This window comes from Heterodontus francisci, chromosome 28 (genome assembly GCF_036365525.1).
Source record: "Heterodontus francisci isolate sHetFra1 chromosome 28, sHetFra1.hap1, whole genome shotgun sequence".
NCBI classification, from domain to species: domain Eukaryota; kingdom Metazoa; phylum Chordata; class Chondrichthyes; order Heterodontiformes; family Heterodontidae; genus Heterodontus; species Heterodontus francisci.
This window is the reverse complement of record NC_090398.1, coordinates 30,767,904-30,791,577: the sequence shown is the minus strand read 5'-3', so window position 1 is coordinate 30,791,577 and position 23,674 is coordinate 30,767,904. Positions and strand designations below refer to the sequence as shown.

The window sequence follows — 23,674 nt, the reverse complement described above, 5'->3', positions numbered from 1 at the left end:
TCTCCAGTCCTGCAATCCCCCACCATCTGTAACCTCCTCCAGTCCTGCCATCCTCCCACCATCTGTAACCTCCTCCAGCCCTGCAATCCTCCCACCATCTGTAACCTTCTCCAGTCCTGCAATCCTCCCACCATCTGTAACCTCCTCCAGTCCTGCCATCCTCCCACCATCTGTAACCTCCTCCAGCCCTGCAATCCCCCATCTGTAACCTCCTCCAGCCCTGCAATCCCCCACCATCTGTAACCTCCTCCATCCTGCAATCCCCCCACCATCTGTAACCTCCTCCAGCCCTGCAATCCCTCCAGCATCTGTAACCTCCTCCGTGCTGCAATCCCTCCACCATCTGTAATCTTCTCCAGCCCTGCAATCCCCCACTATCTGTAACCTCCTCCAGCCGTGCAATCTCCCCACCATCTGTAACGCCTCCAGTCCTGCAATCCCTCCACCATCTGTAACCTCCTCCATCCCTGCAATCCCCCACCATCTGCAACCTCCTCCAGCCCTGCAATCCCCCACCATCTGTCACCTCCTCCAGTCCTGCAATCCCTCCACCATCTGTAACCTCCTCCAGCCCTGCAATCCCCCCGCCATCTGTAACCTCCTCCAGCCCTGCAATCCCTCCACCATCTGTAACCTCCTCCAGCCCTACAATCCCTCCACCATCTGTAACCTCCTCCATCCTGCAATCCCCCCACCATCTGTAACCTCCTCCATCCTGCAATCCCCCACCATCTGTACCCTCCTCCAGCCCTGCAATCCCTCCACCATCTGTAACCTCCTCCGTCCTGCAATCCCTCCACCATCTGTAATCTCCTCCAGCCCTGCAACCCCCCACCATCTGTAACCTCCTCCAGCCCTGCAAGCCTCCACCATCTGTAACCTCCTCCAGCCCTGCAATCCCTCCACCATCTGTAACCTCCTCCATCCTGCAATCCCCAACCATCTGTAACCTCCTCCAGCCCTGCAATCCCTCCACCATCTGTAACCTCCTCCATCCTGCAATCCCCCCACCATCTGTAACCTCCTCCATCCTGCAATCCCCCCACCAACTGTAAGCTCCTCCAGCCCTGCAATCCCTCCACCATCTGTAACCTCCTCCGTCCTGCAATCCCTCCACCATCTGTAATCTCCTCCAGCCCTGCAACCCCCCACCATCTGTAACCTCCTCCAGCCCTGCAATCCTCCACCATCTGTAACCTCCTCCAGCCCTGCAATCCCCCACCATCTGTAACCTCCTCCAGCCCTGCAAGCCTCCACCATCTGTAACCTCCTCCAGCCCTGCAATCCCCCCACCATCTGTAACGCCTCCAGTCCTGCAATCCCTCCACCATCTGTAACCTCCTCCATCCCTGCAATGCCCCACCATCTGCAACCTCCTCCAGCCCTGCAATCCCCCACCATCTGTATCCTCCTCCAGTCCTGCAATCCCCCCACCATCTGTAACCTCCTCCAGCCCTGCATCCCCCCACCATCTGTAACCTCCTCCAGCCCTGCAATCCCTCCACCATCTGTAACCTCCTCCAGCCCTGCAACCCCCCACCATCTGTAACCTCCTCCAGCCCTGCAATCCCCCACCATCTGTAACCTCCTCCAGCACTGCAATCCCCCATCTGTAACCTCCTCCAGCCCTGCAATCCCCCACCATCTGTAACCTCCTCCAGCCCTGCAATCCCTCCACCATCTGTAATCTCCTTCAGCCCTGCTGTCCCTCCCAACCACCAAATTCTCGCTCTTCCTCCAACTCTGTTCACCTGTACATTTTGCCCTCTCATCACCCCATCTGTGTCGGCCGTACTTTGAATTGCCCAACTTTCTGCTTTCTGCTTCGCCTTCCTGAAACCTCTCAACCTCCTTCTTCTCAATTTGGACCCTCCTATAATTTAGAGCTTTGACCAATATTTTGTCCGCTGCTGCTGCTTCCTCCTTTATTCAGCGTCGATCTTTTGTCTAGCTCAACTTCTATGAAGTGCCTTGGGATGTATTTTGATGTTTAAAATGCTATGGAAATGTCAGTTATTGTTGTGTTTTTATGATACCAGTGTCAGTACGAGTGAAACAGCCGAGAAGTGAATTTCACTTTGTCTCAAACTTGGTTAGAAATGAATGCTGGAGAATAACTGGAACTGTACATCAATGATTTAGACGTGAATAAGGAGGTACAATAAGTAATTTGCAGATGACATGAAAATTGGTAGTGTTGTTAATAGTGAGGAGGAAAGCCTTAGATGGGCTGGTAAGATGGGCAGAGCAGTGGCAAATGGACTAACAAGGAAAGGGAATATACAATGGATGGTCGGACCCTTGGAAGTAGAGAGTGTCAGAGGGACCTTGGTGTACTGGTCCGGAGATCACTGAAGGCAGCAGCACAGGTAGATATGGTGGTTAGGAAGGCATATGGATACTTGTCTGTATCAGCCAAGGCAGAGAATATAAGAAGAGGGAGGTTATGATGGAGCTGTATAAAACGCTAGTTAGTTCACAGCTGGAGTATTGTGTACAGTTCTGGGCACCACACTATATTAAGGATGTGATTGCACTGGAGAGGGTGCAGAGGAGATTCACCAGGATGTTGCCTGGGCTGGAGCATTTCAGCTATGAAGAGAGACTGAAAAGGCTAGGGTTGGTTTCCTCAGAGCCGAGAAGGCTGAGGAGGGACATGATTGAGGTGTTCAGGATTATGAGGGGCATTGATAGGTTAGATAGGAGGAAACTTTTTCATTTAGTGGAGGGGTCAATAACCAGGGGTCATAGATTTAAGGCAAGGGGCAGGAGGTTTAGAGGGGATTTGAGGAAAAAAATGTTCACCGAGGGTGGTTGGAATCTGGAACGCACTGCCTGAAGAGGTGGTAGAGACAAGAACCCTCACAACATTTAAGTAGTATTTAGATGAGCACTTGAAATGCCATACCATACAAGGCTACGGGCCAAGTGCTGGAAAATGGGATTAGAATAGTTAGGTGCTTGATAGCCAGCACAGACACGATGGGCCGAAGGGCCTGTTTCTCTGCTGTATAATGCTATGACTCTATGTAGTTTGGTGAAATTACTGATCTGAGACTGAATCACTGAGCAAACGCAGCTTAACAAGAGCATTATCAATAAAAAAAATGACAGACGCAGAATGAGATATCACAGCACAGGACTTACCTGGGAACAGAGCGGTGCAGTGACTGGCGGACCTGTGTGGAAGCTGATCCAGAACGGCGGCTGTAAGTAATGACCAGGACTCGAGGCCCTCATTCACTTACCTGGGAGCAGAGCGGTGCAGTGACTGGCGGACCTGTGTGGAAGCTGATCCGGAGTGGTGGCTGTAAGCAAAGAGCAGGACTCGAGGCCCTCATTCATTTACCTGGGAACAGAGCGGGGCAGTGACTGGCGGACCTGTGTGGAAGCTGATCCGGATCGGTGGGTGTAAGTAAAGAGCAGGACTCGAGGCCCTCATTCACTTCCCTGGGAGCAGAGCGGGGCAGTGACTGGCGGACCTGTGTGGAAGCTGATCCGGAGCGGCGGCTGTAAGTAAAGAGCAGGACTCGAGGCCCTTATTCACTGACCTGGGAACAGAGCGGGGCAGTGACTGGCGGACCTGTGTCTCTCAGCGCGCATTGAAACTCGAAAAGCGGAAAAGAAACTTAGTGACATCATGGGAATTCTGCAAGGTGATTTGTTGGGTAAGTAACAGCTGTTAATGTATTTAAATTGCTTAAAAAAGGGGAAGGTTTTTTTAAAAAACACAAGTGATAAGGTGAGTGGTACTACTTAAATTAGAGTAATTTATTCAGGACTTTCGATTGTAGTGGGTAGTGTTTGGAGCAGAACAAGGCCCCTAGTGTAATTAGTATTTTTTAAAGGGAGTAACTAAATTAATTTAAAGGTAAGTCATCACAGGAGAGCTCAGCCCTGTGGTATACTCCTCCTGCACTATGTGGGAAATCAGGGATGCTTCCAGTGTCCCTGACGACCATGTGTGCAGGAAGTGTATCCATCTGCAGCTACTGACTGCCCGCATTACAGAGCTGGAGCTGCGGGTAGATTCACTGTGGAGCATCTGTGATGCTGAGGACGTCGTGGATAGCACGTTCAGAGAGGTGATCACATCGCAGGTAATGGCTGCACAGGCAGAAAAGTGATGGGTGACCACCAGGCGGAGTAGTAGGTGCAGGCAGGTAGTGCAGGAGTCCCCTGTGGCCATCACCGTCTCAAACAGATTAGATTAGAGATACAGCATTGACACAGGCCCTTCGGCCCACCGAGTTTGTGCCGAACATCAACCACCCATTTATACTAATCCTACACTAATCCCATATTCCTACCAAACATCCCCACCTGTCCCTATATTTCCCTACCACCTACCTATACCAGTGACAATTTATAATGGCCAATTTACCTATCAACCTGCAAGTCTTTTGGCTTGTGGGAGGAAACCGGAGCACCCGGAGAAAACCCACGCAGACACAGGGAGAACTTGCAAACTCCACACAGGCAGTACCCAGAATCAAACCCGGGTCCCTGGAGCTGTGAGGCTGCGGTGCTAACCACTGCGCCACTGTGCCGCCCTTTGGATACTGTTGGTGGGGGTGGGGGGGGGGGATGACTTCCCAAGGGAAAGCAGCAACAGCCAGGTCCATGGCACCAAGGATGGCTCTGCTGCACCGCAGGGGAGGAAAAGGCAGGGAAGAGCTATAGTGACAGGGGATTCTATCGTAAGGGGTACAGATTGGCGTTTCTGTGGCCGCAACCTTGACTCCAGGATGGTATGTTACCTCCATGGTGCTCAGGTCAAGGATGTCACGGAGCAGCTGCAGGACATTCTGAAGGAGGAGGGTGAGCAGCCAGGGGTCATGGTACACATTGGTACCAACGACATAGGTAGAAAAAGGGATGAGGTCCTGCAACAAGAATTTAGGGAACGAGGTAGCAGATCAAAAAGCAGGACCTCTAAGGTTGTAATCTCTGGATTACTCCCAGTGTCACGTGCTAGTGAGTTCAGAAATAGGAGGATAGAGCAGATGAATGCATGGCTGAAGAGATGGTGCAGGAGGGAGGGCTTTAGTTTCCTGGATTACTGGGTCTATTTCTGTCAAAGGTGGGACCTGTCCAAGTTGGACGGGTTGTACCTGAACTGGAATGGGACAAGCATCCTCGCTGGGAGATTTGCTAGTTCTGTTGGGGCGGGGGGAGGGAGGTGGTTTAAACTGATTTGGCAGGGGGATGGGATACAGAGTAGAGGTACAGTAGGGGGTAATATAGAACAGAAACTGAGGCTGTCTGGAAGGCAGAGCAAATATAGACCTGGTAAGGCACAAGGGAAAAATGCAAGGTTGGATTGCATCTATTTGAATGCAAGGAGTCTTACTAGTCAGGCAGATGAATTGAGGACATTGATTAGCACATGGGATTATGATATTATTGCAATCACAGAGACATGGTTGAGGGAGGGACAGGACTGGCAGCTCAATATTCCAGGGTATAGAATCTTCAGGTGTGACAGGGGAAGGGATAAAAGAGGAGGTGGTATTACACTATTGATCAAGGCGTCAATTACTGCAGTAAGGAGGGATGACATCTTGGAAGGTTCCTCAAATGAGGCCATTTGGGTAGAACTTAAAAACAAAAAGGAGGCAATCACTTGGCTGGATGTTTACTGCAGGCCTCCAAACAGTCAGGAAGAGATAGAGGAGCAGATATGCAGGCAATTCTCTGAGAGGTGTGAAAATAATAGGGTAATAATAGTAGGAGATTTCAACTTCCCCAATATTAACTGGGATAGTCTTCGTGCAAAAGGCTTAAAGGGGGCCGAATTCTTAAAATGCATACAGGAGAGCTTTTTGAGCCAGTACATAGAAAGTCCTGCAAGGGAAGGGGCAGTACTGGACCTAATCCTAGGGAATGAAGCCAGTCAAGTGGGAGAAGTGTCAGTGGGGGAGCATTTCGAGGATGGCAGATCCCAAGCTGAAAACAGCAGAGGCCCCAGAAGAGTATAGAATGTGTCAGGTGGCTCTTAGAAAAGTAATTAGGAGAGCGAAGAGGGGGCATGAAAAAACATGGCGGGCAAGATAAAGGAAAATCCCAAGGCGTTTTATAAGTATATTAGGGGTAAGAAGATAACCAGGGAAAGAGTAGGGCCCATTAGGGACCAACGTGGCAATCTTTGTGTGGAGCCAGAGGACACAGGTGAGGTTTTAAATGACTGGTGTTCACTATGGAGAAGGATGATGTCGGTGTAGAGATCAGGGAGGGGGATTGTGATGTACTTGAATATATTAGCATTGAAAGGGAGGAAATATTAGCTGTTTAAGCGGGCTTAAAAGTGGATAAATCCTCAGGCCCAGATAAGATGTATCCCAGTCTGTTATGTGAGGCAAGGGAGGAGATAGCAAGGGCTTTGTCACAAATTTTCAATCCTCTCTGGCCACAAGACAGGTACCAGAGGACTGGAAGACAGCGAATGTGGTACCATTATTCAAGAAGGGTTTTAGGGATAAACCAGGTAATTACAGGCCGGTGAGTCGAGCATCAGTGGTTGGGAAAATATTGGAAAAAGTTCTGAGGGACAGGATTAATCTCCACTTGGAGAGGCAGGGATTAATCAGGGATAGTCAGCATGGCTTTGTCAGGGGGAGATCGTGACTAACTAACTTGATTGAATTTTTCGAGGAGGTGACTAGATGTGTCGATGAAGGGAAAGCAGTTGATGTAGTATACATGGATTTCAGTAAAGCTTTTGATCAGATCTCCGCATGGGAGATTGGTCAAGAAGGTAAGAGCCCATGGGAGCCAGAGCAATTTGGCAAATTGGATCCAAAATTGGCTTAGTGGCAGGAGGCAGATGGTAATGGTCGAGGGCTTGTTTTGCGATTGGATGCCTGTGACCAGTGGTGTACCACAGGGATCGGTGCTGGGACCCTTGCTGTTTGTAGTGTACATTAATGATTTAGACATGAATATAGGAGGTATGAACAGTAAGTTCGCAGATGACACGAAAATTGGTGGTGTTGCAAATAGTGAGGAGGAAATCCTTAGATTACAGGGAGATATAGATGGGTTGTAAGATGGGCGGAGCAGTGGCAAATGGAATTTAATCCTGAAAGGTGTGAGGTAATGTATTTTGGGATGACTAACAAGGCAAGGGAATACACAATGGATGGTAGGACCCTAGGAAGTACAGAGGGCGGCACAGTGGCGCAGTGGTTAGCACCACAGCCTCACAGCTCCAGTGACCCGGGTTCAATTCTGGGTACTGCCTGTGTGGAATTTGCAAGTTCTCCCTGTGTCTGCGTGGGTTTCCTCCGGGTGCTCCGGTTTCCTCCCACAGCCAAAAGACTTGCAGGTTGATAGGTAAATTGGCCATTATAAATTGTCCCTAGTATAGGTAGGTGGTAGGGGAATATAGGGAAGGTGGGGATGTGGTAGGAATATGGGATTAGTGTAGGATTAGTACAAATGGGTGGTGAATGGTCGGCACAGACTCGGTGGGCCGAAGGGCCTGTTTCAGTGCTGTATCTCTAAAAAAAAAAAGTCAGAGGGACCTTGGTGTACTTGTCCATAGTTCACTGAAGGCAGCAGCACAGCTAGATAAGGTGGTTAGGAAGGCATATGGGATATTTGCCTTTATTAGCCGAGGCATAGAATATAGGAGCAGGGAGGTTATGATGGAGCTGTATAAAACGCTAGTTAGGCCACAGCTGGAGTACTGTGTACAGTTCTGGTCACCACACTATAGGAAGGATGTGATTGCACTGGAGAGGGTGCAGAGGAGATTCACTTGGATGTTGCCTGGGCTGGAGCATTTCAGCTATGAAGAGAGACTGGATAGGCTAGGATTGTTTTCCTTGGAGCTGAGAAGGCTGAGGAGGGACATGATTGACGTGTACAAGATTATGAAAGGCATTGATTGATAGGTTAGATAGGAAGAAACTTTTTCCCTTGGTGGAGTGGTCAAGAACCAGGGGGCATAGATTTGGGGTAAGGGGCAGAAGATTTGAGAAAACATTTTTTCACCCAGCGGGTGATTGGAATCTGGAACACACTGCCTGAAGAGGTGGTGGAGGCAGGAACCCTCACAACATTTAAGAAGTATTTAGATGAGCACTTGAAACGCCATCGCATACAGGGCGATGGGCCAAGTACAGGAATATGGGATTAGAATAGTTAGGTGCTTTATGTCTGGCACGGACACGATGGGCTGAAGAGCCTGTTTCTGTGCTGAAAACTCGATATCTCTAGGACCAAAGTTTGGTCAAAGAGGTTGGTTTTAAGGTGAATCTTAAAGGAGGAGAGAGTGCCAGTGCAGTGGAGAAGATTAGGAAGAGAAATCCAGAGTTTAGGGCCTTGGTAGCTGAAGGCACTGCTGCCAATGGTGGAACATTGTTTTTTTATTTAGAGATACAGCACTGAAACAGGCCCTTCGGCCCACCGAGTCTGTGCCGACCAACAACCACCCACTTATACTAACCCTACAGTAATCCCATATGCCCTACCACCTACCTACAATAGGGGCAATTTATAACAGCCAATTTACCTATCACCTGCAAGTCTTTGGCATGTGGGAGAAAACCCACGCAGACACAGGGAGAACTTGCAAACTCCACACAGACAGTACCCAGAATTGAACCCAGGTCCCTGGAGCTGTGAGGCTGCAGTGCGAGCCACTGTGTCGCCCATGTGCATCCTGATTTTAAATGTGCCAGATTTGGAGGAGTGCCGAGGTATCGAAGGCTTGTAAACTGGATCAAGTTACAAAGATAGGAAGGGCGAGGCTGTGGAGGGATTTGAAAAGTAAAGATGAGGATTATAAAATTGAGGTGTTTTCGGACTGGAAGGCAATGTACATCAGCGACCACAGGTGATGGGGAAATGAGACTTGGTGTGAGTTAGGATAGGAGCAGCAGAGTTTAGGAATAGTGGTGAGGTAAAGCTGGGTGTCATTGACAAGAACATATGAGCGGGTGGAGGCTATTCAGTCCATCGAGCCTGCCACACAATTCTGTATGATCATGGCTGCTCATCCTTCAATGCCCTTTTCTCACACTATCCCCATATCCCATTATGTCATTTGTATTTAGAAATCTGTCAATCTTTGCTTTAAACATACTCAATGACTGAGCTTCCACAGCTTTCTGGGGCAGAGAATTCCAAAGATTCACAACTCTCTGAGTAAAGAAATTTAGTTTAGTTTTAGTTTAGAGATACAGCACTGAAACAGGCCCTTCGGCCCACCGACTCTGTGCCGACCATCAACCTCCCATTTATACTAATCCTACACTAATCCCATGTTCCTACCACATCCTCACCTGTTCCCATATTCCCCTACCACCTACCTATACTAGGGGCAATTTATAATGGCCAATTTACCTATCAACCGGCAAGTCTTTTGGCTTGTGGGAGGAAAGCGGAGCAGCCGGAGAAAACCCACGCAGACACAGGGAGAACTTGCAAACTCCACACAGGCAGTACCCAGAATTGAACCCGGGTCGCTGGAGCTGTGAGGCTGCAGTGCTAACCGCTCCTCATCTCTGTCCTAAGTGGCTTCCCCTTATTTTAAAATTGTGTCCCCTGGTTCTGGACTCCCCAACTAGGGGAAACATCTGAGCTGCATCTCCCCTGTCTATCCCTTTAAGTATTTTGTCAGTTTCAATGAGATTACCTCTCATCCTTCGAAACTCTGGAGAATACAGGCCCAGTTTCCCCAGTCTCTTCACAGGACAGTCCCACCATCTCGACAGCAAGTCTGGTTAATCTTTGTTGCACTCCCTCTATGGCAGTAATATCCTTCCTATGGTAAGGGGACCAAAACTGCACACAGTACTCCAGGTGCAGTCTAACCAAGGTTCTATATAATTGAAGCGAGACTTCACTACTCCTGTACTCAAATCCTCTTGCGATAAAGACTATCAGACCATTAGCCTTCTTAATTTCTTGCTGCACCTGCATGTTAGCTTTCAGTGACTTATTGACAAGGACACCCAGGTCCCTTTGTACATCTACACTTTCTAATCTCTTACCATTTAAGAAATACTTTCTACATCCATTCCTCCTACCAAAGTGGATAACCTCATGTTTCCACATTATATTCCATCTGCCACGTTCTTGCCCACACACTAAGTCTGTTGAAATTCCCTTGAAGCCACTTTGCATCTTCCTCAAAACACACATTCCCACCTAGTTTTGCATCATCCGTGAACTTGGAAATATTACATTTGATCCCCACATCCAAATCATTGATATATATTGTGAAAAGCTGGGGCCCAAGCACTGATCCCTGCAGTACACCACTATTCACAGCTTGCCAACACGAGAATGACCCGTTTATTCCTACTCTTTGCTTTCTGCCAGCTAACCAATCCTTAATCCATGCCAGTATATTACCGAAGAAGGGTCACTGACCCGAAACATTAACTCTGCTTCTCTTTCCACAGATGCTGCCAGACCTGCTGAGTGATTCCAGCATTTCTTGTTTTTGTTCCAGTATATTACCTCTTATTTCATGTGCTTTAATTTTGCTAACGAATCTCTTGTGGAGAACTTTATCAAAAGCCTTCTGAACTCCACATATACCACATCCACCAACTCCCTTTATCAATTCTGTTAGTAACATCCTCAAAAAACTCCAACAGGTTCATCAAACATGATTTCCCCTTCATCTATCCATGTTGACTATGCCCAATCAGATCTTTATTGTACAAGTGTCCATTTTATCGTATCCTTTTGCATAGATACTAGCATTTTCCCAATGACTGATGTAAGGCGAACAGGTCTGTAATTCCCTGTTTTCTCTCTCCCTCCCTTCTTAAATAGTGGGGTGACATTTGCAACTTTCCAATCTGCAGGAACTGCTCCAGCATCCATAGAAGTTTGCAAGATGATCACCAATGCATCCACTATCTCCATAGCTACCTCTTTCAACACTCTTGGATGTAGAATATTAGGTCCTGGGGACTTATCGACCTTCAGCCCCGTTAAGTTCTCCAATGCAACCTTCTTATTAATACGAATACTAATTTCCTTCAATTCCTCATTCCCCCTAATCCCTTGGATCTGTAATTCTGGGAGATTTCTTTTATCTTCCTTAATGAAGACAGACACAATGTAATCATTTAGCTTCTCTGCCATTTCTCTGTTCCCCATGATAAATTCTCCAGACTCTGCCTGTAATGGACCCACATTTGTCTTAGCCAAACATTTACTTTTCAATGTATATGTGAAGCCTAATCCTATGTTTTTGGTTGATGTCACTGAGAGGCAGCAAATTGATGAGAAATAGAAGGAGACCAATGATAGATCATTGGGTGACTCCAGAGGTAACGGTGTGGGAGCAGGAAGAGAAGCCACTGCCAGTGATTCTCTGACTATGATTTGATAGATAAGAATTAAACCAGGAACCACTGACACAGTTCCACCCAGCTGGCCGATGGAGGAGGATGTTGTGGTCAACTGTGTCAAAGGCTGCAGACAGGTTGAGAAGGATTACAGTAAATCATTTACCACTGTCGGAGTCACAGAGGATGTTATTTGTGACTGTGATAAAAGCTGTTTCAGTACTGTGGCACTGGTGGAAATTTGATTGGAGGGATTCAGACATGGAGTTCCAGGAAAGATGGGCACGACAACATGTCCAAGGATTTTGGAGAGCAAAGGGAGGCTGGAGATGGATTTTTTGAGGAGGGAGTGGTTACTGTCGTGCATCTTTTAGATGGTACACACTGCTGCCAGTTTACACTGGTGATGGAGGGAGTGAATGTTTAAAGTGGTGGATGAGGTGTTGATCAATCTGACTGCTTTGTCTTGGATGGTATCGAGCTTCTTGAGTGTTGTTGGAGCGGCACTCATCCTTGCAAGTGGAGAGTATTCCATCAGATTCCTGATTGTAGACAGTGAGCAGGCTTTGGGGTGTCAGGAGGTGAGTTACTCGCTGCAGAATTCCCAGCCTCCGACCTGCTCTTGTAGCTACAGTATTTATGTTGCTGCTCCAGTTCAGTTTCTGGTCAATGGTAACTCCCAGGATGTTGGTGGTGGTGGTATGGGGTATTCAGTGATGGTGGTGCTGTTGAACATCAATGGGTGGTGGTTAGATTCTCTCTTGTTGGAGATGGCCATTACCTGGTGCTTGACAGGTGTGAATGTTACTTGCCATTTACTGCCTAAGCCTGAATGTTGTCCAGGTCTTGCCTGCGGTCACGGACTGCTTCAGTATCTGAGGAGTTGTGAATGGTACTGAACACAGTGTAATCATCAGCAAACATCCCCACTCCTGACCTTATGATGGAGGAAGTGTCATTGATGAGGAGTTGAAGATGGTTGGGCCTGGGACACTTCCCTGAGGAACTCCTGCAGCCTATGGTGCAACGTAACAGTGCGTGAACATTTATGTAATAGTGATAATAATATGATTGAGTTGAATTAGTGATTTGAAAGGGAGAAGTGCGAAGCAGCTGCTAAAATTCCAGATTTAGGTAAGGCTGACTTCAATTTGATGAGACAGAGATTGTCAACAGTAAACTGGCAAATCTGTTAATGGGTAAAATGATAGCGAATCAGTGGGAGGTGTTAAAAAAAAGAATTTGTGATACAGAACCAGTTTATACCCCTCAGGCCACACTCGATCAAATGCTGCCTTGATGTCAAGGCCAGTCACTGTCACCTCACCTCTGGAGTTCAGCTTGTTTGTCCATGTTTGGATCACAGCTGTAATGAGGTCAGGAGCCGAGCGGTTCTGGTGGAACCCAAACTGAACATCAGAACTGTCAATGATACCTTCCATAACTTTGCTGATGATTGTAATATTCTGCTTCCATCTACACTGCTTATAATGCCGCCTATCTTTGTGTCATCAGTAAACCTGGATATGTGGCTTTCTAATCTGTTATCTAAGTTGTTAATAAATACAGTGAATAGTTGAGGTCCCAGTACAAACCTTGCAGGACACCACTAGTCATATCCTGCCAATCAGATTACCTGCCCATTATCCCGTGAATAGACAAAACTGTGGTAAATGGATTTCAGTATAGGCAAATGTGAGGTCATCAACTTTCTAAAATGAATAGAGCGGTACTTTCCAAATGGCAAAAAGCTAGAAACAGTGAAGGTCCAAAGAAACTTGGAAATCCATTGATCATTAAAATGTCATGAACAGGTACAATAATCAAAAAGGCTAATGGAATACTGACCTTTATATCTCGAGGATGAGAATACGACGGGGAAGAAGTTACACTACAGATATACAGAGCCCTGGTTAGACCACACCTGGAGAACTGTGTTCAGTTCTGAACTCCAAACCTTAGGAAGGATCTATTATCCTTGGAAGGAGTATAGCGTAGATTTATCAGAATTATATCTGGATTCCAAGGTTAGATTATGAGAAGAGGTTACACAAACTAGGCTTGTAATCCCTGCTTTTTGCAAAGTTAAGGGGTGATTTGATCAAGGTTTTCAAGATATTAAGGGGAAGAGATGGGGTCAATAGAGAGAAACTATTTCAATGAAATATGGAGTCTAGGACTAGGAGACGTAGTCAAAAAATTAGAACCAGGAGTGAAATTACACAAAACTTCGACACGCAAAGGAACTCTCTTCCACAAACAGCAAGTGATTCCATATCAATTGTTGATTTTAAATCTGAAATTGATAACTTCTTGTTAACCAGGGGTATTAAAGGATATGAGGCAAAGTGGGGTACATAGAATTAGATCACATATCAGCCAGGATATCACTGGATGATGGAACAGGCTCGAGGGGCTAAAGGACCTACTCCTGTTCCCTCGATGGAATCAATAGGTATACATTAAAAGAATTGAAAGGAAAACAGCACATTTCTTAGCAGGTTTTGCAGACTATCGAGAATGGAGATAAGATGCAGGGGGAGGCCAGAGTTATGGGAAAACTCCTGAAGTCTGTGTTTCAGTTTTGACCTAGTGACCATTTAAAGATACAGGGGATTGTTTGGGGATCTGGAGCTGATAAGTTGCAGGTAAATCATGTGTGACAAACTTGTCCCCTGTTTTTAAGAATTGACTATACAGGTCAGTGGAATGTGATACATGTGGTGTTTCTCTGTTTTCAGAAGTTGTTGGTAATGTGACTCACAGGAGGTTTCAGCTGTTTGGTATCATAGGAAATGTAACAGTCTGGATAGAATACCGATAATGTGTTTAGTTTTCTCCATTTGTGTTCACAGATCTGAACTTCACAATCACTGATTTCCTGACAAAGTGTGATGATTACCAGCTGTTCAAGTTGATGCAATTCTACCGGGACAGACTCGAACAGGCGACTGAAGAAGGGGTGGAGGGACTCAGTCTCATATTAACAGGCGAGGACCATTTCACTGGACAAGAGTATCAAGTAAGTGGGAGGGATACAGAATGAGGTTAATTTGTTCTAATGTCACAGAACTGATAGAATATAGTCACATGGGAGCATAGGAAATGCTGGGTAAAAAATGACCAAGGTCTGACTCGCCTTCTAACATTTGGGCAGTCACATACTGCACTGATAATGGAGTTGTTAATTGTTAACTGATCTTTATCAGCTATTCTACAACAGACCCAGGTATGTGGAAAAGCCCAGAGGTGGAGAGCTTTGGGAACCAGAGGTCTAAAGTCACCTGTTCCTTCCAAGCATGTTACACTCACCACGTTTGGGTCCAGTGACATAGTGATCATGTTACTGGATTGTTATACCAGAGATCTGGACCAATAATCCAGACACCTGAGCTCAAATCTCACAGTGGCAGTTTGTGGGTTTGAATTCATTAAATAATATTGGATATTCGTCAAAACCCAGCTGGTTCAGTAACATCCTTTAGGGAAGGAAACCTGCCGTCCTTATCCAGCCTGGCCTACCTGTGACTCCAGACACAGTGGTGTGGTTGACTCTTAACTGCCCTTTGAAATGGCCCAGGAAGTCACTCAAACTGCTACAAAAAAGTATAATAGTAAAACCAGGTGGACCGACCAGAATCGTATTCAGTTACACAGCCAGTTGACCTTCCAAATTCCTCAGTAACATCTGGAGACTAGGGAAAAAAATTGAAAGAACTTATCCCACAGCTTAGTTAAGCAACAGCCTGATCTAGGTATGATTGAGTCTAACCATCAATCAACATCCGAGACTCCTCCATCACTATTCCTAGGTATGTCCTTTCCCACCAGACAGAACGATGGGAGATGCTGGTCCAGTGATATACAGTAAACAGGGTTGGCCACGAGAGTCCTCAACATTGACTCTGAATCCCGTGAAATCTCATGACCTGAGGTCAGACATGGACGAGGAAACCACTCTCTGATTATTGTCCTCCCTCAGTCGATGTATTTGTATTCCTTCATGTCACGTGGAAGAAGCAAGGGCCCAGAATTTACTCTGGAGGGGGTGAGGGTGGGGAATCTTTAATGTCCGTCAAGAGTGGCTCGGTAGAACCACTCCTGACCGAGCTGGCCAATCCTGAAGGACAAATCTGGCAGACAGGGCATGCAAAGGTTGGCGCGAGAACCAACACAAGGGAAAAAATCTACTTGTCCTCACCCATCTACCTGTCGCAGATGTATCTGTCCATGACCACATTGGTAAGAGTGATCATCACACAGTCCTTGTCACGTTTGGGAACTGAAGACTCCTCCATCATGTTGTGTGCACTACCACCGTTGTAAATGTAATGATACAGAAAAGATCTATCATCTAAAACTGAGCATCCATGAGGATGCCACGAGCAGCAGCAGAATGATATTTCACTACGTTCTGTGACCTCATGGCCTGTCGTATCCCTCACTTTACCATTACCATCAAGCCAGGGGACCAACTCTGGTTCAATGAGGAGAGTGGGAGAGCATGACAGGAGCAGCACCAGGCAAACTGAAATTGAGGTGCCAACATAGTGAAGCTACATCACAGGACTACATGCTGAACAGCAGAAGTGGCATGCTGTAAACAGACTAGTGATCCCACAACCAACAAATCATAGAACTTTACAGTCCTGCCACACCCAGTCATATAGTGCAGGACAATTAAACAACTAACTGAAGAGGACGTTCCACAAACATCTGCATCGTCCATAATGGCGGAGCCCAGAGTGCAGAAAACAAAGCTGAAGCATTCGCAGCCATCTTCAACCAGAAGTTTCAAGTAGATGATCCAGATCGACCTCCTCCTGAGGTCCACACCTTCACAGATGCCGGTCTTCAGCCAGTTTGATTTACCCTACGTGATAAAAGGAATGGCTGAGCGCACTGGACACAGCAAAGTTTATAGGCCCCGATGATATCACATCTCAGCAGTTGTTCCAACACTGGCAGCTGCCTAACAAATTGGAAGAATTGCCCAGTTATGTCCTACTCCACAAAAGCACAACAAATCCAATCCAGTAAATTACTGTCCCACAGGGTACTCGTAATCATCAGCAAAGTGATGGAAGGTGTTTTCGACAATGCTCTCAAGAGGCACTTACCAATAATCTGCTCATCGATGCGCAGTTTGCGTTCCACCACAGACACCCGGCTCCAGACCTCATTAAGGCCTTGGTCCAACCCTGGATAAAAGAACCAAATTCCAGAGGAAAGGAGAGAGTGTTGGCCCTTGACATCAAGACAACATTTGAATGAATAATGAAAGAATAAAAAAAAAAGAAAATTCATGGGATGTGGATGCCTGTGGCCTGGCCAGCACTTATTGCCCATGAGTGTTGTTAGAGCTGCACCCATCCAGGCATTGGAGAGTATTCCATCACACTCCTGACTTGTGCTTTGTAGATGGTGGACAGGCTTTGGGGAGTCAGGAGGTGAGTTACTCGCCTCAGGATTCCTGGCCTCTGACCTGCTCTTGCAGCCACGGTATTTATATAGCTACTCCAGTTCAGTTTCTGGTCAATGATAGTCCCTAGGATGTTGATAGTGGGGCATTCAGCGATGGTAATGCCGTTGAATGTCAAGGGAAGATGGTTAGATTCTCTCTTGTTGGAGATGGTCATTGCCTGGCACTTGTGTGGCGCGAATGTTACTTGCCACTTATCAGCCCAAGCCTGGATATTGTCCAGGTCGTGCTGCATTTCTACACGGACTGCTTCAGTATCTGAGGAGGCACGAATGGTGCTGAACATTGTGCAATCATCAGCGAACATCCCCACTTCTGACCTTATGATTGAAGGAAGGTCATTGATGAAGCAGCTGAAGATGGTTGGGCCGAGGACACTACCCTGAGGAACTCCTGCAGTGATGTCCTGGAGCTCAGATGATTGACCTCCAACAACCACAATCATCTTCCTTTGTGCCAGGTATGACTCCAGCCAGCGGAGGGTTTTCCCCTTGATTCCCATTGACCTCAGTTTCGTGAGGGCTCCTTGATGCCATCCTCGGTCAAATGCTGCCTTGATGTCAAGGGCAGTCACTCTCACCTCACCTCTTGAGTTCAGCTCTTTTCTCCATGTTTGAACCAAGGCTGTAATGAGGTCAGGAGCTGAGTGGCCATGGCGGAACCCAAACTGAGCATCACTAAGCAGGTTGCTGCTAAGCAAGTGCCGCTTGATGGCACTGTTGATGACACCTTCCATCACTTTACTGAGGATTGAGAGTAGGCTAATGGGGCGGTAATTGGCCGGGTTGGAATGTCCTGCCTTTTGTGTACAGGACATACCTGGGCAATTTTCCACATTGCAGGGTAGATGCCAGTGTTGTAGCTGTACTGGAACAGCTTGGCTAGGGGTGTGGTAAGTTCTGGAGCACCGGTCTTCAGTACTATTGCCGGAATAAATAAAAAATTACACTAATAGTGCATCTCAAAATGTTATTTTCTGAAATATATCTGTCTAATTCACATTTGAATGAATCAATACTAACTCCAGCTTCCCTAGTGAGTGTGTCCCACAGACTGACTGTTCACTCTGTAATATTGTTACGAGAGATTAGTTGTGAATTTACCCTCCTTGAAGCTCAGGCTGTGTCCTCTGTTTCTACTGTACTGGACAAAGTAAAACAGCAATCAAATCACCTCTCAACATTCTCTTTTCCAATGAGGACATTCCCAGATTACACAATAGTTCCTCAATTCCAACCACTCCCTTCTCTCAGTTATTCTACTTCCTCTTTTCAGTAGCAACATTAACGTTTTGTACTGAGTCAATCAGAATTATACAGTCATCTAAGTGCAGTCACATGAATGATTTTAGGAAGTGACAGGATTATCTCATTCTTTCAGCTCAGTCTTGCACTGTTAATACACCCCAACATGTAATTTGCTTCCCGGCTGCCACTGAGAATTGTTGCAATGTTAGATCTTCGAATTGCAGATTGTTACAGGATAGAAACCGGGAAATAGGAAAGAAAGGATAAAATGGCAAATACCATGAATCTGAAACAATGTTCTGAAGAGGTGAAAATATTAATGGATCCGTCAGTATCTGTACAAAGAACAGGGTAGTGGTTCGAGTGTAACTGGAGTCTGGATTGAAAACAAAGGGAAAGAGTTTTAGTCGGATTGGAAAAAAGGAGAGAACAGAGGCAATTGACAGGATTTGGAGGGAAGGCTTGGAGCAAGACATTTACAATTACCACAGACTTCAACATTTTTAACTACGGACCACTGGTGTCCGTGTGCAGACACATTGTCAACTCCTACTGGCCACTGCCTGAGGCTAAGACAGACTGTCTGTGATTTCAGCATCCACCCTCGAGCTGAACTCCATATCCGACATTCTCTCCATCACGATGATCTCCTACTTCTGTCTATGTAACATTGCCAGTCTCTATCCCTACTTCAGCCCATCTCCTGCTGAGCCCTCGTCTATGCTTCCAGACACGACTATTCCAATGTTCTCCTGCCCAGCCTCCCACCTTACACACTCTGTAATCTTCAGCTACTCAGAGTCTGCTGCCTGTACCCTGTCCCCTCCAGGTCCCATTTCTGATATCACATGTGTGCTCACACACCTAGAATGACTTCCAACCCTCAGGCCTTCAATTTAAAATTCCAATCCTTCTATTGATATAACTTGATGGTCCTGATGCTTCCTATCACTGTAACCTCCTTCAGTTCTCGTACCACTGGAATTTTCCATTGCTCTGACCCTGACCTCCTGTGCAGCCCTTCCTTCACACCACCACTGGTGGTCAAGCTTTCAGTAACCTTGGGTCCCACGCTCTGAAATTCACTCCTGAAACCGATCCCCGTCCCCTCCTTCTTAAAACTGACCTTTTCTTAGGTTTTGGTCACCTGTGCCAATTTATCCTGCTTTATCGCAGGCCCGTTGTCTGATTCTGTCTCTGTGAAACACCTTGGGTTGTTTCTTGACATTAAAAGTCCTATATTAAATGTAATTTGTTGATGGAAGTCCTGACTATCCATTGCTGGATATGTTCTCCCAGTTACTGAGGTTTCATGGTGGCTGCGGATGTACAAAACATTGAGTATCTGACATTTCAATTACTGAGGGGAGTATGTACGGAGCAATTGGATTTTCAGTATTATTATTATTGGTTGATTCTCCTGACTGATAAATCAACAGGGGTATTTTCGATTGGTTGGTGATAATTTCTCAGACAGTTTTCTCGCTGTTTCCCTCAGTTCAGAATTGTCCTTCCCTGTCACTTGAGTTCTGATTCGCTGCTGTTTTATTTCTGAGTAAATCACAAAGTGTGACCGCAGGAAATAAGTGTGAGAAACAAGTGGATCATATTGTCAATCAGTATCTGATGTCATGTTGGACACTGAAGGACAGAGAAAACTAATCCCATTAAAATACTGCAGATTCTCAGTGATTCCTCACTCTCCTAGAACAATACTTCTGATTTTGAATTTAGTTTTGTCACATTTATTTGCCATTAATGTCTGAATCAAGATGTTTACAGAATATTCAGCCCATGTTCAGAATGGATCAGTACCCGGCCCAGTGACTGCTTTCTGTGCTCAAAACTGAGAATTTAGATATTCATTATTATTCTTTACAGAAAGTCACTGAGCTCGTGGAGAAGGGAAACCGGGCGGACAGTTCCAAACTTCTCCTAAATCTGGTGATGGAGAAAGGCTCTCGGGTCCGAAGGGTGATGTGGAAATCCTTTGTGAAAATGTGCCACAGGTTACCAAAGTTGTACAAAATACTGAAAGAAATACAGGAACTCGGTACGGTAAAATCACACATTGAATTCAACTTCAGATTCAAACACTGCAGAATTTACTGTAATATTACACAAATCTGATTTCATGAAAATTAATTGATTTTAACAGGTTGTGATTCATTTGATTATATGGACATCGCACGAGGTTTATCTGAAATACCCAGTGACCTGAAAGGTAAGTGATGACATGGAGATTTCAAACTGTTTATTTCACTTCCGAGAATCAGAATGATTGACTGCAGCCGTTTGTTTAAGAGATTGACAGAATCTGGGAATCAGAAAATCAAAGGCTGGAGAAACAAGATTGAACATTGTTTGGATTTGTTGTCAATTCTCAAATACTCTGCACAGATTCAAGTTACAATTCATACGACTTTTGTCACATCCTGTAAATATGTGAACATTGTATTTCACTGAATCCAGCTGCTGATCATTATTATTTCTGAAATCTTACACACACCTGGCAGGATCCTGATAAGCTGTGAATCTTAATACAAACCTCCTGTGTGCTGCACGGATGCTCTGGGCTCACAGTAAAGAGCAGTGCCTTGACCCAGATGTTAAGGGTTCCCTGCATCCCAAGCAATATGTCCCACCAAAATGATGAGCAGGAAGAGACCAGATGATCCATCAAACCTAACCAACGCCACGAAGGCTCGACCATTATGGCTAAACTCTTCATCCCTCCCTTACCCCTTACCCCCACAAGACACCACTCCCACAGCCAAGAAAAAACATGGAAAGACCCAGAGTCAATATGGGAAAATGTGCTCGGTAATATTCCTCTCTGAACCCCCCTCTGCCCATTGAAACCAATCTAGGAGATCACATGGACCATATTTTACCTGTAAAAACACTTCTACATGATGAGATCTCTGTCCCAGTCAGGAATCGGTCCAGCTCCCTCTTGAAGGTAAACAGAGAATCAGCAGTCGGCAGCACATTCCAGAGGATCACAATTCTCTGGGGAAGAAGAGGCATCGAACATCCAGTTTATTCCTACATTTACATAGTTTAAATGTGTGTTTGCTGGTCCTCCCAATCTGATAAATTAGAATAATCTATCAACAGAGACTCTATCCAGCCATTCAGTTATTTAATAGACCTCTATCAGGTTGCCTAACAGTCTATGCTGCTCTAAAATAAATAGTCCAAGGTCCTTGAGCTTGTCTGAGTAGCTCAGATTCTCTAAAACAGGAATCATTCCTGTAGTTCTCCTCTGGGTCTTTTCCAATGGCACTATATGATCCAATGTGCGAGGGAACAAAACTGAGCATGGTATACAGATGTGATCTGACCAGCGACCTGTTCAGTGTCAAAGTGGTGTCTTTTATACTGAGTGGTTTTGTTAATAACAGCCCAGTACTTTGGTGGCTTTATCTATTGTTTCTCTACATTGGTCATGACCCTTCAGTGATCTGGGCACAATAACACCGAGATCTTTTCTCTCTCTATTGGTCCCTCCCTTTTTATCCCTTCCACGAACTTTCCATTAAGGGATGTCAGCATGATAGGCCTGTAGTTCCCTGGCTCTGATTTGTCTCCTTTTTAACTGTAGGGAAAGAGGTGGAGAAATGTGAAATATTAAAACGTTATCATTTAACAGCACAGAATGAGACATCAGAATGTGTTTGATCCAATCTGAGAATATATGTCGATGTTCACACAATAGAACATTAATCCATGGAGAAATGTGAGGAAAAGACAATGTTCAGGGTGACTGGGAAGTCAGTTATTGGCTAATTTCCTAATGACAGTGAAAGAGAGAATCTCATTCTACTGAAAGAATAATCCTTTAACTCTGGAGTTGTTTTTGAACCCAATGTAATGACTAACAGAAACATATTTTTAATTTCCCAAACCTGCATTATAGGAAACTGGGACCAAAATTAAACAATGCAGTATAATTATTGGTAGAACAGTTCAAATGAACTGCGAATGTTTTCTGCTCTAACATTACACTGAGTGAAGTGGGCAGTAGTTCCATTTCTAATTCTAATCAGTAACAAGGGTGGTGCAGTGACTGGCACCACAGCCTCACGGCTCTAGCGACCTGGGTTCAGTTCTGGGTACTGCCTGCGTGAAGTTTGTAGGTTTCTCCCTGTGACTGTGTGGGTTTCCTCTGGGTGCTCCAGTTTCCTCCCACATGTCAAAGACTTGTGGGTTGATAGGTAAGTCGGCCATTGTTTTTAAAAAAGTCCCTAATTTAGGTAGGTGGTAGGAGAGTTGTGGGGATGGAAAAATATGGGATGAATGAAGGATTAGTATAAATGGGTGGTTGATGGTTGGCATGGACTCATTGGGCTGAAGGGCCTATTTCTGTGCTGTATCTCTCCATGACTATGACCAGCCTGCTATCAAACCACAATCAATGAATATATGCATGAACTACTGATATTGTTAGCGATTTCTGAAACATAATCTAACAGGAGAATGGTTACAGACAGGAAAATGCCTCTTGGCCCAAATAAGCCTGCCCCTGTTCCAGCAATGAACAAGCCTGCCCCTCCACTCAGTGTATCCACCTTGAATTGTCTCTAGACCCCACTTACACTGTCCCCTTAGTGTCCTTCCCTGGTAACTGGCCCCCTGCTCTATTACCCTTTAGGTGAACAAATTACCCTGATTTACCTTCTTACTTCTGATTGTCAGCCTGTTTCCTGAACTAATGTGAATGCCATTAAAATATTTCAATTTCTACGTCACTTGCCTAAATAAAATATATCAAACTCCCTCACATTCACCTCAACCTAAAATCCTATCAGCTTAAATAACTTTTCAGCATTCTGAGGGGACTGTTCCCTCCGTGACATCCTAATCCACTCCTTACTCACCTGTAACCTCTTTCATTCCCACAACACCATCTCATTCAGGTACCAGAGATGTAAAACCTTCCTTTTTACTGACTCCATTCCCACCATCTGGTGCCCCAAACACTCCTTCCAGGTGAAACAGTGATTTACTTTTACTGTTTCCAGTTTAGTAACTGTTTTTGCTGCTCATGGTTCAGCCACTTCTACACTGGGGAGACCAAGCGCAGTTTGGGTGACCGCTTTATGGGCCATCTCTGTTCAGTCCACAAGAGTAACCTCAAGCTTCCAGTCACCTGTAATTTTAATTAGGAGCATAGGAGTCGAAGTAGGTCATTTAGCCCATCGAGCCCACTCCACCATTCAGTTAGATCATGGCTGATCATTTACCTCAATGTCATTTCTCCACACTATCTCCATATCTCTTTATGTCATTAAAATCCAGACATCTATCGACTTCTGTCTTGAACGGCTTCCACAACCCTCTGGGGTGGAGAATTCCAAAGATTCACCTCCCTCTGAGTGAAGAAATTCCTCCTCATCTCCGTCTTAAATTGCCTACCCCTTATTCTGAGATGATGTCCCCTGGTCTAGACTCACCGGTCAGGGGAAACATCCTATCTACATCCACCCTCTAAGACCCTGCAAGAATTTTGTAAGTTTCAGTGAGATCATCTCTCATTCTTTGAAGCTCGAGAGAACAGAGGCTTGGTTTCCTCAATAGCTCCTCATAAAACAATCCTGCCATCCAGGGGCTAGTCTTGCATTCCC

The 23,674-nt window shown here is 45.7% G+C and overlaps 1 protein-coding gene across 1 annotated transcript in view; it reads left to right on the top strand.

The window, feature by feature from the left end:
- Positions 1 to 23,674, top strand: part of LOC137345312 (NACHT, LRR and PYD domains-containing protein 3-like) — a 93,491-nt gene that overhangs the window by 22,863 nt on the left and 46,954 nt on the right. The window contains exons 3-5 of the mRNA XM_068008810.1: positions 14,171 to 14,337; positions 19,926 to 20,097; positions 20,203 to 20,268. Of these exons, the coding sequence (XP_067864911.1) occupies positions 14,171 to 14,337; positions 19,926 to 20,097; positions 20,203 to 20,268 (405 nt within the window). The remainder of the gene's footprint in view (positions 1 to 14,170; positions 14,338 to 19,925; positions 20,098 to 20,202; positions 20,269 to 23,674) is intronic.